Below are 16395 nucleotides of genomic sequence, written 5' to 3'. Positions count from 1 at the left end.
AAAGGTATTTTTCTTTCTGGAATCTCTCATAGCAATCCAAAAATCAGTCCAGGCTTAATATAGTCTGTACTTTGGAGGATTTTCAGGTTTTTGATAGACTCTTCTAGCAATTCCTCATCTGGACTTTTTTTGTTGTTGTTCATGTACATGCATGTGGACAATACAAGGCATCAATAGAAACACTATTTTCAAAATTGTTATCTCATACGATGAATTTCTTGTGTGATGAAGGGTTGATAATACACAGGTAACCTGCCCCTTCCCCCTTAATAATTAAATAACATGAGTGTATTTTAGATCTCTGAATAATTGGTGAATATTTTGTACGAGCATGATTTGGGTCACTGTACTGTCTGAGCAGCCTTTGCTTCATTTGAACTGCAGTGTGGTGGGAACCAGCTCTTCAGATATTTCAGCTGGACAATCCTTTTGCCTAGAAATCCTTTCTGAACTGGAAAGGGGCCTGAGATACGTACAGACCAGCGCAGAGAGAACCTCACGGCTCTCCTAGTTCTGTCCAGTTCCATACAGCTTGCATTAAGCAGCCTGGAGGCGTGCACTTGTGAAGTGCAGAAAGAGGGGTTCTGGCCAGCTCAGTGCCCGGCTGGTTCTCTGCTGCTGCCCTTTGCGAAGCAGGAGCTGAGGCCCCCTGCATGACGCTGGGCTGCATCTGCTCGCTGCTGGCAGGTGTGGCACGTGGTAGGGAGCAGCTACGTGCTTAATTGCTCATTTGAGACTGGAAGGCTGTAGGCAACAAGGAATCTGGTTATGGGCTGTCATTAAAGAAACTCATCAAATCTGTGTTTACCCGGTCCTGATAAAAATCTGTTAGAAAAATTGCTAAAACAATTAGGGTTGTTCACTGGGTGGTGATCAGCCTGAAAGGTTTGCATCGAGTCATCATTCTTGCAGCATTTTCTCATTTGTTAACAGCAATGGAAATACATGAAGAGATGTTCAAATGAGTTAAAAAAAAAAAACGAAAACAAAAACACACGTGCAGGATCTGGTTTGCTTGCATATTGTGCCTGTGTGGGAAGTTCTTGGGGATCTTAACAGCTTACCTCTGAAACGCTTGATAGTTTTTGCTTTGAATCGTAGACTGAGATAATGTTTTACCTGATAGCCCTACTTAAACAATTCTAGTGTTTAAAAAGTAGATAAAACGTGCTTTCAATGTAGTGGTATTTTCTGTAGGGAAAGTCCTCAGACTGTCACTTGTGTAGATGAAGTTTAGGTAAAGTTTTTATCTGGGCCTGACACTGCTCTGTAATAGGGAACAAAGTCCAGCCTTTGGCATCTGACACAGGGATTTGGGGCTGTAAAACTTGAAGAACTGGCTGCAAAAGTTAGAAAAAAAAATTAAAAAAAACCTTTATGCAATCCACTTGAAAATACTTGGGGTGGCTTTGGTTTTATGCGCTTTCAAAGAAATTGTGTTCTGTTGCTTTAGCTGTTTATTGTTGTCACACAAAGTGTTTTTGTGTGTACAAAACGGGGACCTTGCTTGTCCCCGAGCGCTGCTCAGACGTGGCACTGCCCCGTGGGAAGGTTTGCTTTGCGAAGGGGAAAGGCAGTCTAAATGCTTTGATGTCAAGTGTTAAAAATCTACGACTGGCTGCTAAGCACATGCAGCTGTAGACGTTTCCGTATTAATGCCAGTGCCAGTAAAGTCAGGCAGTGCTAAGTGCTCTTGAAAATGCCACCCTCCAGGTCTTGGATGTCACAACAGTCACACAGCCCACAAGCAAAGCGGGACTCAGGAAGACAGGGGAAAGAAGACCCTCTGGTATGATGAAACCATAAGATTTGGGAGCTGTGGGAACTGTAAGGGGGAATCCTGTCCCTGACAGCTGTTAGCCCAGCCAAGAAAAGATGTATTTAATAAACATGGTCCTAAAGATCTTTGATGCACCTGGGTGACCCTCTTTAAGTGGTCTTTAAATGATTTTTATAGTAGGAGTAAAGCAAAGAAAAAGGGCTCTGGGATTTACTGAAAAGGAGAATTTTAATAACGGGTAGACATCCCCTTTATGCGTTAGGACCAGCTCGTAATGTTTAATACATTTATGAAGAAATTTGGAAGATGGCTACAATCACATTATATAAATATTTAGGAGAGTGCCTGGTGCCATTATTTCCAAGGCTTCCCAAGCCTTTGCACTTCCTCCATTCATTTTACGGAGCTAAAAGTACTTCTGAGATCTGTTTGAGACAATAATATAAGCTTTGCATACATTTTGCATGGCATTGTAATAAAGGCTCCAGACACAAGTCCTTGGGTTTAAAGCTTCTGGCTGACACTTTTATTGGTAGGAATCTGTGAATACATCAGGAGGTAGCTGTTACTTGGAAGCACAAGGATTAGCGGTCCTTTTATTTTGTCGGTCTATGCCTGGCCTGTTTGTTGGTGCTGCAGTGTTATTTTTGTGGTAGATCCTTCCCCTCACTGTTTTCAGAGGATGGTGTTACACCTCTGGTGTCCTGCAAATGCTACTGAGCTTTGATATTTGTGCATACAAGTAGCGAGATGAGGATTTACAGTGTAATGACTCAAAGGAAAGAGGGTAACAAGGTGAAACTGATTAGGCAGCATCTCAGGGTGGCTGTCAGATGGGGGGATCTTTTTCCCCTCCCTGTATGTAACTGCTCAACAAAAGCATGGTACCTCTACCGGGAACCTCTCTGGAGAGAAGCGACCTGAAGAGGAGCAAGCACCCACCTCCCCCACTGCCTTACAGTGGGATCTGTGCATTTGAATTCCTCTGAGCAACACGAGCTTCTTCCTAATCATGTAGTGCATGATAATTGTCTTCTGAGCCTTCGGGGCCTTGAGAGGCAGCGGAGGGAGGAACAGCCTCTGTGTTACCTCCAGTGTTTGTTGTTACAAGTGCATCGGAAGCCCTGGCTGACATGTCACGTCAGCTCTAATGTCTGCTTGTAGCTCTCTCATTCTCTTCCAAGGTCTTAGCATTTCTCTCATCGAGCTGTTGAAATGACTCCTTTTCTCCCAGGCCACAGCAGAAGACCTGGTAGGAGAACTGCAGGCTTGGTTTAGGTTCCTCTCTGCTATCCAGCGTAAATCAATCCCCAGCCCAAGACTGCCTTTAATATAGGGTTCCTGTAGCCAGGCTTCCCAAATACATTAAATCCTTCTCTTAAGCACTAATAATACTTAATAAAAGTTTTATGAGCAATGTACATTTTAGAGTAAATTTTCATATCCATTTTCATTTTAAAAAGAACATCAAGGAGCAAATGTATTCATGCCAGAACAAAGTAATTTAGTAGAGCCACAAAAACGGCACAGGCCCCCTCTGAAACAGTAAGAGAGCATTGATTAGGCAAAGCGACCAACGGGGCTGGGATTCAAGAACTTAATTCAGCATGAAGGACTTGAAAGGGAATAAATTTCCCATGTGCCAGCTAAGCATATTCCTCTGCCTGGAGGGGTGAAGAAGTCTGGCTCCGTAATGCAGCCCCACGTAGCCTGACGGAGCTCTGCATCCACGCTGCCCTTGAGGAGGTTCCTTCTCAGGCCCTTGGAGATGGCCTTAGGCCCAGCGTTAGGTGGTGGCAGTAGAGAGGGGAGCACCCGGGGTATCAGGGAGCAAATGGAGTTGAGAATGTCAGATCTAAGTCCTTGGATGGGATTAATTTGCCAAAACACTGACATCTCAGCTGGCAGTTTTGGTTGATCCCCGTCTTTCACCGAGTGGGTACTGGGGTGTGGAATTGGAGACACCATCTCCTCTGAGGCATTGCAGAGATTGCCTTTCTGATGAAAGTACAAGAATACAGACATCCATTTAGTTCAGTCCATTGTCAGAGGAGAGGTGTAACCTGAATTTATCATGGTGAAAGGAAATTAAAAAAACAAAAAGGTCACAACAAAGAAGGTATTCAGCAGAAACCAGCCACTCTCCTGAGATGTTTTCTCTCCACTTAAACTTGCTAAATAGTGTAATCACTTGAAAATTTTTGATATATTTTTCAAGCATCTTTACAAACAGGAACTATTCCAAAATATCACGTGATTTAAGACTTTTGATGTCTAAAAGAAGAGGTCATTATCAAGTCACTTGTGCGGGTGTGCACTTGTGTTCAAGAGAAACCACCGACTAATGGAAAATAACAAACCCTTCACTTTGATTCTGTTTCCTTAGGGGGTTAAATAATAGCATTAATAATGGTGTAAACCCTGTCATTCTAACAGAGATGCCTTTGTCTCTTGCAGGAACCTTCTTTATGTCTATCCTCAGAGCCTTAACTTCGCCAACCGCCAAGGATCTGCCAGGAATATCACTGTCAAAGTCCAGTTCATGTATGGAGAGGACCCCAGCAATGCTATGCCGGTGAGGGGAGAGCTTTGTGCTCAGTGTGAGTGCTGTGTGCTGACAGGACAGGATACACATTACAGCCATAAAAACCCAGTGTTAAAGAAACCTCACCAAAATACCTTTCAAAATACAGAGTTCCAGGAAGCATACAAGCAGAATATCTCAAGGTGTTTATAGAGGGAGTTTATATGGAGTATGCAAAGTAACAATTGAGTAGTTAGCATTTTAAACCAAGATGTTGGCAGCGGACACCCTGTGCTTGGAGTAGTGTGTTTGCTTCCATGCCTAAGAAATGAAAGGTGATAGTTTTACTTGTGTTCGGTGCCAGAAGTGATCAGCTTGGTGAAAGTTTAGGTGTGAGGTGCCTCCCCCCTAGGCTGTAATTGTACAGCTCTTGTGAAGCTGCCCTTCCTTGGAGCGTGGCTTGAGACTTTGTGATGAGAATCCCTGTAGAGAAGTTTGTCGTTACTTACTTGTTAATTTCCTCTATTCTCCTTAGTTTGCCTCATCTGAGCTCTGTTGTCCTGATTCTCCTGATGTTCTCTCCCTTCCCTCCCTCCCTCTAATTTCTCCTGAATTCATGATCTTCCTGATTTTTGCCCTTTTGCATCTGCAAAATAGCAGGGAAAATCTCTCGTTGGCTCTGCCTGGTGACGGTTACACGCATCAGTTCTTCAGCTATATCTGTGTGTATGTGCAAATGGGATTATTAAAATTGTAAACTCCTCAGTGACTGGGTAAAATGTCGCATAGAAGTGAAGTGGCATGTACCAAGTAGTTGCAACTGCACAGACTCGTTAATAGAGCTGTAAATGGGATTGTGAAACAAATTCTTGGCATGGTTTTATGGGGGATTTCTATTGATTTTTTTCTTTTTTACAGGTCATCTTTGGCAAATCTAGCTGTCCTGAATTTTCCAAAGAAGCTTACACAGCTGTAGTCTATCACAACAGGTAAAACATACGGCAGTTTGTAAACGGACGTGGCTCCCTATGGATATAGTGTGGTTCCACCCAAAAGAAGTTTTACGGCTGTGAATCTGTCTCATTGTTACTTATGTAGCAGTGACTGCATAGCACCTACAGCAATGCCTGCAGTGTCAGTTGATGTCGTTAGAGTTTTGCAGTGACGAGGAGATGAGTCTTTGTGTGCTCTGGTACAAATCAAGAGCATCGTGTCAGAGGCCATGATTCTGAGCACTTAGCGCAACTCAGCGGATGCTTTAAATCTAAGCTTCCAGTTAGGCATGATGATTTATGTTATAAACTCTTGTTAGCATGTGTTTTATTATTGCGTTGAGTAATTAGGTACTTAGAGCCTTTTAGATTATAGTTACAAAGTGGAAATACTTGGTCTTGAAAACAGCATCACAGCAGCTCAGGTAAGGAGTGCTGAGTCTGGCCTTACCATGCTGCCTGTCTTTGTTGTTGTACCAGGGAGAGAATCCTGTCCTTCAGGCTGGGTATTGTGGCAGTCTCCAGCCTGTGACAAGAGTTCATTGCTTGTGGGGAGCAGTGCAATTCAGAATGGCTGGGGGTGGGGGACGGGGACGGACTGCAGTGCAGCAACCACCAGGCTGCTGCTTGCATATTTTGTGGACTGGAAATGCACACTGGAAGTTTTTCCAGTCCTTGGTAATTAGAAAGTGAAGCTTTTAATCTCTTTGGATGGTCCGTATAACTCCTTCCTTCCAGATACTTAAAAGATCTCAAGCATGAGATAGTAAACCACGCTGCTTATATTGATGACTCAGTTGAGGGTCTGGTCTCTGCACAGGTCGCCCGATTTTCATGAGGAAATCAAGATTAAGCTTCCAGCCACTTTAACAGACCACCACCATCTGCTTTTTACTTTCTACCATGTCAGCTGCCAACAAAAGCAAAACACTCCCCTAGAGACTCCAGTTGGATACACCGTGAGTGTCTTTCAATCTATTTTTCAGTTCAGGATACATTCGTAGTGCATTCAGTTGCAATTTGTTTAGCATCAGCATCAGTGTATATACCATGGTAGAGTTTGAGACAGTCAAGCCTGCAAAGTTCAAGAAAGCCTAAAGAAGTTTTTGTTTTTTTCTTATTTTTTAATTCCTTCTCTTTAAAGTGGATACCGATGCTTCAAAATGGGCGGTTAAAGACTGGTCAGTTCTGCCTACCTGTTTCATTGGAAAAACCACCCCAGGCTTATTCAGTGCTTTCTCCAGAGGTGAGTTGTTCTTCATGCTGAAAATCAGCAGGAGAATACTTCTGTCAAAAAAAGTGAGAGGATATGTGTGTACCTATATGTTTATGTGTGCGTGCATGTGTATTTTTAACTCTTATTTCTTAAATGCTAAGTTTCGACAGATGTGTGTCTTTATGCATGGGTACACGTGTATGATCTGACAGTAAAATGAAAAGAAATGGCAATTTTAATGAGAATTACTGTAGCTTTGCTTTCTGTCACATCCCCATTCGTCTTTCTACTAACCTACAGGTTCCACTTCCTGGGATGAAGTGGGTGGATAATCACAAAGGAGTTTTCAATGTAGAAGTTGTTGCTGTATCATCCCTCCATACTCAGGTACATTTGTGCTGTAATTAGCCATTGGAATATGAAGAGTCTGATAATCTTTTGACAGTTGAAAGACTGTCAAAGTTGATGCTGTGAAGGGTACAGTAACTACTTGTAGTGAAATTGCAATCTCGTTTTCAGTTCTGAGCCAGCAGACCTGTTTTTCCACATTCTGCTGTGAGTATATTTGAGAAGTTCTGCTGAAAAACGAGTAGTTTGGCCTTTATTCACAAGGGTTGAATGGCCAACGCTGTTTTCAGACCTCAGACTGTTGTTTTTTATTACAACAGATCTAACATGCAGTCCAGGCATATGTTTTCTTGTTTTTCCTTTTCCCCTCTGCCTCTTTTGTTTCTCTGTGTATTTTTTGTCTTTCTTTAATCCAAAATGAAAGATGGCAATCATTTTGACTAATCATTTCAGCTTTTAGTTTATTAATTCCTCATATTTCATTTTGATGTTTTTTTTTGTGTATTTTATTTGTGCTGTAATTAGTACCATAGTTTTAGTGCATTTTTTTCTGTTTTTCTAAATTCTTAGAAATGCAGTCTGTGGGTTCTGTGGTCTTGCCCTTACCATTTCTGAACATTGGTTGATTTTAGTTGAATTAGACATATAGGCAGAGCTCTCGGATGTTCCATTTCTGCTAATTTTGTGAGATTAAATGGTTGGATAGAAGAGAGGGAAAGACAGAGAGATAATCCACCCATGAGCCACAAGTCCACAGAAAGCAGTGTTCCTTTGGGAGTTTCTTGCTGATTATTGTTTTTTGCTTATGTGTAGGACCCTTATCTTGACAAGTTCTTTGCACTTGTCCATGCTCTGGATGAGCACATGTTCCCTGTGCGAATAGGAGACATGAGAATTATGGAAAACAACTTGGAAAATGAACTGAAGAGCAGCATTTCAGCTTTAAATTCCTCTCAACTGGAGCCGGTAGTGCGATTTCTTCATCTCCTGCTTGACAAACTGATTCTTCTGGTAGTAAGACCTCCTGTCATTGCAGGCCAAATAGGTATTTTATTTAAGTTTTATAGAGAATTACATAGCTGAGAATTTGACACTTCCAATTTTATCATATTTATGTAGAAATAAAGAAGTCCATTTTTATGCATTATTTTAGTGCCACTAATATACCATGTATCTTCAAAATAAAACATGCTGTCATCCAGATCAGTGGTGACATACACAGGAGCAATATTTAATGCAAAGGTTTTTGAAAATGACTAGTAATTTGGTGTCCAAGTTGAGATACCAGAAAGGAGCCTGACTTTTGTAAATTGGATGCCCAGCACTTTCTTAACATTGGAGCCTGTTAAGGTGTCTCCATACTGACATTCAGAAACTAAGACTTTCAACCTCACTAGTCACCTTGGAAAACCTTGAAGTAGGTAAGTTATGAAGATATAGATACTGTATGTTCCTGTAGCTCTTGTGGATCTGATACAGTCAGCATGAATAATCCCTCCGTTTGCTCCCTGTTATGGGCTATGGCTAAATGGCATAACTGAGCATTTAGCGAAACTTAAATTCTTGTTATTTAAAATGGTAATTGGGATTTTTAACAGGAAACTGGAGTTTAGACATGATGGAGTATAGGTAACTGACACTACTATGAAAATAGCAGTCATTTATTTTAGAAAGGTCATCTATTAGAGAAAGAGTTTTGCTTGAATGTTTATTTTTTATTTTAAAGCTCTTTCACTTTTTAAGTGTTTTGTTTTGGTTTAATTTATCTATATGGAGGATTGAAGACATTAGTGTCTAGCTTTGAAAAAACCTAAGATTTCCAGTCTCAATCTGAAGTCTGCTTCATCCCTAACTTGTTTAAAATATCTAGCCAGGTCCATGTGTGATTTTCTGTACTCATTTTTAGTACAGAATTCTTTTTTGAGAACAGAATGAAATTGTTCTTTTTCTTTCCTCAACTTTTCGTCTTATTTCTTTGGAGGAAATAGTTGACTGAGAAGATTATGATAAATATCCACCAGGTGTTATTCATCAGTTAAACAAGGATCTTGTTACCATTGCAGTTTGTGGCCAAAATTGGGCCAATTCCAGGAATCAGGCCTATATTCATTAAATGTTATTAAAATAAGTGGAAAATTATCAATGCCACACCTGTCGTCTTCTCAAGCTGTTTGTTAGATCTACTTCAAATACCAGCTTCATTTTTTCTTGAGAGATGCTTGCTATATTCTAGCAAGCTTCACCATTTATCCTTTAGAAGGTGGATGAAGTGCATATTCAGAATTTGATTGTGGCTATTGTTGAAATCTAAACTGAACTTCTAACTTACTACTTTCAGTTAACCTGGGCCAAGCATCTTTTGAAGCAATGGCATCGATCATAAACAGACTTCACAAGAACTTGGATGGAAACCAGGACCAGCACGGCAGAAACAGCCTTCTTGCTTCCTATATTTATTATGTTTTTCGCCTACCAAATACCTATCCCAACTCGCCATCACCAGGTAGCTCTTTTTTCATTTTATTTCACGTCACAATTTGTTAAAAGCAAGCAGAAAGTGCTTGCTGGCAGGTGCTCTGAGCTCCAATTGCGTGGCTGGTTCCCTGCCAAGCCTTTTTATTAACTTTCTCTATGATGCAGTGTTGTCATTTAGAAGATGAGTTTAATTACAGTTAGCCATGTCAGAGATTTAACTATTTGATGGTGTTGAGTGTCACTCATGAAGGAGCACAAGGTGAAAATACGGCAAAATACTATTTTTTTAATTTGGTTTCTGTAGAATCATAGGGTTGGAAGGGACCTTAAAGATCATCCAGTTCCAACCCCCTGCCATGCACAGGACTAGATCAGGTTGGCCAAGGCCCCATCCAACCTGGCCTTGAACACCTCCAGGGATGGGGCATCCACAGCGTCTCTGGGTAACCTGTTCCAGTGCCTCATTGCCCTCTGAGTAAAGAATTTCCTCCCAACATCTCATCTAAATCTCTCCTTTTTTAGTTTAAAGCCATTTCCCCTTGTCCTGTCATTGTCTACCCAAGTAAAAACGTTGTTCTCCATCATTTTTATAAGCCCCCTTTAAGTATTGTGTTCTGTGGCAAGTACATGGGTGTGGTACAGTCTGGCCTGTTTTGCTTCCCAGTTTCCTTCATTAATGCTTCTGGACTTGTATCCCATTCCAGCAAAAGCTGACACACTAGTAGTGGCATCTGAAATACTTGAAAACAGGTGTCTGGGTGCAGGAGGGAAACAAATTAATTCCACCTCTGCTGAGAATACGGGAGGAGTCTGTATGGGTGGAGAGATGGTGTGAATGAAAGGCACAGAAAACTAGGCTTTGGAAGGACTGTTTTTCACAGCACTTGCTTCTTGCCTGCCGTGGAAGACATCTGAGGAGGACTGGAAAAGCTGTGTGCTTAAAACTGTGCCCTGTTCTTCAGTGGCTTTCCAGTGTTTGGTCTGGCTAAAGACATACCTCACACTGGCTGCCTAAAGCCACTGGGATCTTCCTGCTTCCCACAGATCAGTGAATACAATAGGATTTTAATCCCATCACCCTAGTGCTTGCCATGGAACACCAGGCAGGGGAAGCACGGGGAAGATTTCCTTATGGGCCAGACCTACTGCTTATACACAGGTTTTGCTGTAGCAGGCTGGTGCAAAGCAGCACAGGATCAAGGCTTTGGCTGCTGGTGTAACAGAATGTTCTTTTTTACAACACCCTAGGTCCTGGTGGCCTAGGGGGATCAGTGCACTATGCCACCATGGCTCGATCTGCTGTACGGCCAGCAAGCCTGAACCTGAACCGCTCACGGAGCCTCAGCAACAGCAACCCAGATATATCTGGGACCCCCACCTCGCCTGATGACGAAGTTCGCTCCATCATTGGCAGTAAGGTATGAATGCACTGCTGCGGGCTTTAGGGGGACTTCAGCATCTTTTATTTAATATCTAAAGAAATAACGGGGAAGCTTTTATGTGTTTTCCTATGAAAAGGAAAAATGGCCCCTTCTCAGGCTCTTCCTGGTGGTTGCTGGTTACATACCTGACACTCTCCTGAAAATTGTTGCTGGTCTCTCTGACATTATAGACATCCTGCCAGTGTTACTTCCACAAGCATGGTAGTCAGGCCAAGAGTCCTTCTGGACTTGCCTCTCCAAGACTAGTAAAAATAGAAAGGTTTTACTACCTCAGTTTTCACGTGGCCAGCAGCTGTATCCTCTGACCAGCGTTGCAATGTCTCCCCAAACTTTGCATCCCCTACTTTGCCACTCTTTGACCCTTCTTACCTCCCAAACCCAAACTCTCTTCTCCTCTGTGTTCAGCACTAACGGCTGCTCAAATGCTTTCTGTACTTACCTATGTCCGGAGCAGGTACCTTGCACACAGCAGGAATATTTCATGGCCAGACAGATTTCGGATGGTTAGTAACTGAGCCGTAGTCTGGCCAGCTGAGCTGCAGAGTGAATTTATGATGTGCTAACTCAAGCACCCACGATGACTCCCCACACCTTTAGTACTTGCTAAAAGTGGCTTACCAGTGAATGTGGGCAAATTAATGAAGAGTATCTGGTGTGGTCTTACTCCAGGTATTAGGTTCTCAGGGTACATACACATGTTTATGGCATGTTTGGGCCTAGATTCATACTGCTTAGCCTCAGGTACATCGTCCGTTTTGGAAGCATGGTTGTCAGGGCTTCCTGTGTAATCAACAGAGAGAAAAAAAGCTCCTTGACAGACTATTTATGCCACACAGGATAGGAATCACATGCAGAAGTGCCTGTCCCCCTCTGGTGTCTTCCAAGTGTGTAGGGCTGCTGCAGTCCCAATTTGAGCACTTCAGTTTTGCACCTAACATAGGTGGTACGAGCCAGGCCAAGCCTTCTGTGTTGGTAAATCCTTACCTGAGAGGAGTGCCTTAGTTCAGTTTAGGTTCTTTTTTTATCTCTAAACTGTGACAACTTACCCAAGATGAGACACTTTCCCACCTGTGTTCCTTGACTCTTTCCAGCATAGATGAATTTCTGAGCCCTTTCAGAGAACTATTACATTTGATCCTGTGGCAAAATCGGTGAAGGTTTATAAATAAAGCCATCAGCCCAACCAGGCAGGCTTGACACCAGGCCTGGGTTTTATAAAAGCAAGAAAAACAGTGTGAGAAAGAGATTGCTAATTTTAAATGAATAATGATGTGATTTTTCTGACCAAATAGGAGGCTGAAGACGTGTGGGTAGGCAAATCATTATTTCTTACATCAAAGTTTGGACTGAAAGTCTTAAAATATTTTAAAGACCACTTCAGTATCTTGCTAATTAAACAACTGTGACCTTTTGTGAAATGCCATAGGCACTAACGTGCATATGGAGTTTACACAGGATATCAGAAGCTTAATATGTGCTGGCTTAGTGAATAATGTCACAGTACAAAATTAAGAAAGATTTTCTTCTAGAGGCAGTCTAGGCTTTAAAAAATACTAATGTGTCCATAATTGCTAATGGGAAAGTTTTCTTCAGGATAGCATGATAGTATCAGAAATTAAGCTCGGTCTGACTATACAAAATTTTGGTTAAATGTAATTATTTCTGTTAATGTCAATAAAAACATGAGATACTTCTTGAGATACTGAAATGTGTATAAGGGTGCAAAAATTCCTATTCTGTTTTTCCAAGCAATGATTTAAGCACCTCTACCCAAATAAGGAACTTGCACTTCAAAATGAATCTATCTGGGAGTCTTTCTGCTTTTAGAAAGGACAAATAAGGTTGTTCAATGGAAGTCTTTGGAGTCCAGTCTTGTGTTGTTTTTTCCTGAAATACAAGATATTTGACAGTTTTGGTAAATTTGCTGTGAATCTCGCTCACATCAGCATCATACTTAATTGAGGAAATTCAAATAGTCATCCCCTTTACAGGATTTAGAAGATTTTGGTGTATTTGCATAACAGAGGAGGTTTAGGTTTAGACGTAATAGGTTTAGGTCTTGTCACTTATTTTGCGTTCATTTGTGAATTGAAGCCATGTAAATTTTATTCCCTACTAAAGTGAATTTATTGAGTGTCTAAGAAGACCTATGATGAGATTTTACGCTTAGAGTGTTCCTGAAATGTTGGGGATGTGCTGGTAAGAAACAAAAGCTTGAGGAGTTTCATTGCTCTGATAGTGGATTTTCACAGATGCGTGTTATGTACTTGCACAGATCCAGCTGCAGGTTTAAGCCCAGAAATAGAACAGAATTTAACAGGAGTTTTGGGCACTTTGCCAAGCAAAAAGAAGACCTTGTACTCTCTTGTTTTCCAGAGAGGGAAGAAAGCAGGGGGGGGATCTTTCAGACATTTACAAAATCTGCTTCTGTAACCATTGTATGTGGTTATCCTCAGAACCAACGGGATGCTGTGATGAGAAAACACGTGAACAGAAATGTGAGTGTGATAAAGGCATTAGCAGAATTAGACCTGGTTTGACAAAACACAAGCTTAGTTCAACATTTTGCAAAATTTTTTTACTTCAATTCATGGTGAGTGAAATAAAGCATGTCTATGGGTCTGAGCAGGACAGAGAGGTTTGATTTATCTCTTCCAGTAAGTAGCTGAGATTAAAACACTCTCCTTCTGTGTGTTCAGTATATTTCTATCGGGCACCTCAAGCAAAATTACAGCATTGCTGTAATTCGCATAGTGGATAGCTCAGTGTATTAATGATTTTAATCCCGGGCTCAATCTTTGGGTAGTTTTGTCTTTGTGAGAATAGTTAGGCATGATGGACTTTGCAGCTGGTAATCTCTGTGATGAAATGGGCTGCATCTTTGCTTCATATATTGGGAAAAACCCTAGGCTGGCACAGAAAGTAGGATAAAAGCTCTCTCAGATGAGGGTTGAAAACAATGTGTGGAATTTTTAAGGAACGACTATGGCATTGCACAGCTGCCTCCCCTAGAGCTGGATCCTGAGACTCGGGTATGCCCGCTGCATCCCACTGAATGGTCTTGACTAGGGAAAAGCCTGGGTGTCAAACACAAATTTAATTCTTAGTTTCCTTCTTTCTGAGCGTCTTGAGAGGAGGGAGCCACAGTAATTTTGCACACATGACAACACTGCAGGAGTAGAATTTGGAGTACAAACGAGATCAAGCTTTTAAAAAAAATGATTTTTTCAAATATTTTGTTTGGTGAAGCAGGTTGGTTCCAGAAAAGGTATGTCCTCTTTCCTCTGTTTGCCCCAGTGCCCAGAGAAAATGTCCAAATGTCCATGTGAAATCTTGTTCACAGGGTTGCTCTACGAACACTGCAGGATTTCTAGTCCATAAATAGGAAACCCTGTGAGAGCTGACAGTGTTTTCAAAGTTTCTTAGTATTTCCAAAGGCTTTGTAGAGCTTATAGTCTGTGAGCTAGCAAATAGTCTACCTTAAAAAAAAAAGATCTGAGAAAAATCTGAGAAATCTGGACAGTTTTTTAATGTCAAGCATTCCAGATAGGGCAGGCTGGGCCAGAGCTGTTGGCAGTATTAATGTGTGGCGTATGTGTGATGAGACACAAAAATAATCCTCTGGACTAAAAGGTCTCAAGAAATTCCTGAGAATTCAAGCAATGTTAACGATTCTAATTGGTGATATGTTTGCAATGTACCCAGTTTGATTGCTTTTAAGGACTACAATTTGACTACTGTATGGCATGCAACATGTAATATTTCTTTCCTTTCCCAACTGCTTTCTATTACATGCTCAGGGTTTAGACCGCTCCAATTCCTGGGTAAACACTGGTGGTCCAAAAGCAGCCCCATGGGGATCCAACCCCAGCCCAAGTGCAGAGTCAACACAGGTGGTGTCTTCAGTAGAGGTTTTTCTGGCTTTGTTTTCCCTGATGTTTCCCTGTAGAATATCTTCTTTTCAGTGCATACTCTGAATTTGGTGGTTTGCTTTTTTTTTTTTTTTTTTAATATTCCCTGAAAACTTCTTTGTGAGTTTTGTTTTATAAATTAGCATCTTCTCCCCCACCACCTCACTACACTGCATGAAAATCCTTGAAACGCGTGATCGTGTCCCCTCCTTTCATTTCAGTGGTTGCTGGTCTGTGAAATGTAAACGCTGTGACTGCTTTTCTTTTCTTTTTACTTTCTCTGTTTCTCGTTAACGTTAGTTTCGGCTTCAGATGGAGCACATTTCTAAATGGAAACATCAATCACAGCTTCATAGTTTTGTCCATGTTTGCCATTCCTCTCAACGTTGTGAACCATCTTGCCATTTTCATCAAGCATTTAGTATTCATAGTCACATAGTCATGACTGTTTGAGTGGAATATTGTTAAACAAAAATTGATACACATGTGAAATTCTCTCTTGAAAGATGTAAATTTAAGTGCTGGAACCAGTGACTTGCTAGGTCCGATTTTATCTGTTCTGTGTTGCAAAGTATGAAAACTTTATAGCAGCTTCAGTCCAAAGACTTAACTTATTCAGTCCCCATTGCCTGCTGCTTTCCACTGCATGGTTGCCTCGAACATACCTCTCAACTGTACTTGCTTTCAAGTTTACCAGTCTTCCAGAAATATTTAATCTGAGTTCATTCGCACTCACAGCAAATTATTTCCACCAGACATAGAGAGAACCTCAGTGATTTTCTGATTCTCTGTGCCAGTAGCAGCGTCGCTGTGGGGGGTGCATCCCCACGTGCTTGGTCTCTGGTAGATTGAGAGGTATGGCACTGAAATTACGAGTATTACTTCCTTGACATATGCATGTTGATAAAACAGAATGATGAAAAGGTTTCATGCTTTGCAGCATTAAGTGTCTTTGTGCATAAGAACATGCAGTTATTTAAATAGCCAATATGTCAATAAAAAGTACTGTCATTTTGTTTAAACCAGATCTGTAAATGAGTAAGTCTTTGAGAATGCATAAAAAGGTGTAAAGACAGTAAAAGCCTACAGTTGGAACAGTATTTTTGTAAACGTACATTGTCCTTGAGCTGCAAAACACATCCACAGCAAACTTTAATGTCCTGTCATCATTCATTCATCTCCACTCCGTAGGCTACGGATCGAAGTTGTAATCGTATGTCTTCGCACACTGAGACGTCAAGTTTCTTACAAACATTAACAGGACGATTACCAACTAAAAAGGTAGATTTCAGTGAAGACAATTGATATTGTGGGGCAGGGAGGTCAAGTCATTCTGAAAACATGATGCAATCTATTCTTTTATTTATAGCCTGATCCTTTCCGAGGTCATTAGGAACTGCTGTTGCTTAGCACCTCCGAATGTCCAGGCTGTAGCGAATATGAAGTATTCTGACAGAGCTGAATTGGGAAAATTAAAATGATCAGGAGTAGCTTGTCTGATTTAATGTCCATACTGTTTGGAGCCAAAGTATTTCTGGCTTTCAAAAAATATGAATAGCACTGTCTAGACATGTAAATGATACATCCTTCCGTGCAAAATTACGGTGCGTTAGATGGTTAGCATTACAAATGTATGCTCAACTCTGTTGTATAGGTGTTAATCCAAAGTGACTCCAGAAAGTGAAGGGGAGTTACTTGGGAAGTGCA

At 41.3% G+C, this 16395-nt stretch overlaps 1 protein-coding gene across 8 annotated transcripts in view; it reads left to right on the top strand.

Annotated features, from left to right (window-relative positions):
* The window catches only part of DOCK7 (dedicator of cytokinesis 7), a 99400-nt gene that overhangs the window by 50755 nt on the left and 32250 nt on the right, over window positions 1–16395 (top strand). For 4 of the 8 annotated variants that reach the window (XM_035564354.1, XM_050712194.1, XM_035564356.2 and 1 more), the window contains exons 15-23: window positions 4238–4355; window positions 5223–5293; window positions 6117–6255; window positions 6441–6542; window positions 6813–6899; window positions 7674–7905; window positions 9199–9363; window positions 10584–10753; window positions 15880–15969. In XM_035564354.1, coding sequence (XP_035420247.1) covers window positions 4238–4355; window positions 5223–5293; window positions 6117–6255; window positions 6441–6542; window positions 6813–6899; window positions 7674–7905; window positions 9199–9363; window positions 10584–10753; window positions 15880–15969 — 1174 coding nt within the window. The remainder of the gene's footprint in view (window positions 1–4237; window positions 4356–5222; window positions 5294–6116; window positions 6256–6440; window positions 6543–6812; window positions 6900–7673; window positions 7906–9198; window positions 9364–10583; window positions 10754–15879; window positions 15970–16395) is intronic. The other 4 variants (XM_035564358.2, XM_035564359.2, XM_035564357.2 and 1 more) reach the window with 1 other exon arrangement.

Source organism: Cygnus atratus, chromosome 8, assembly GCF_013377495.2.
Source record: "Cygnus atratus isolate AKBS03 ecotype Queensland, Australia chromosome 8, CAtr_DNAZoo_HiC_assembly, whole genome shotgun sequence".
Classification (NCBI taxonomy): Eukaryota; Metazoa; Chordata; class Aves; order Anseriformes; family Anatidae; genus Cygnus; species Cygnus atratus.
Note: the sequence above shows the minus strand (reverse complement) of the source record. Positions and strands in the feature narration are given on the sequence as shown.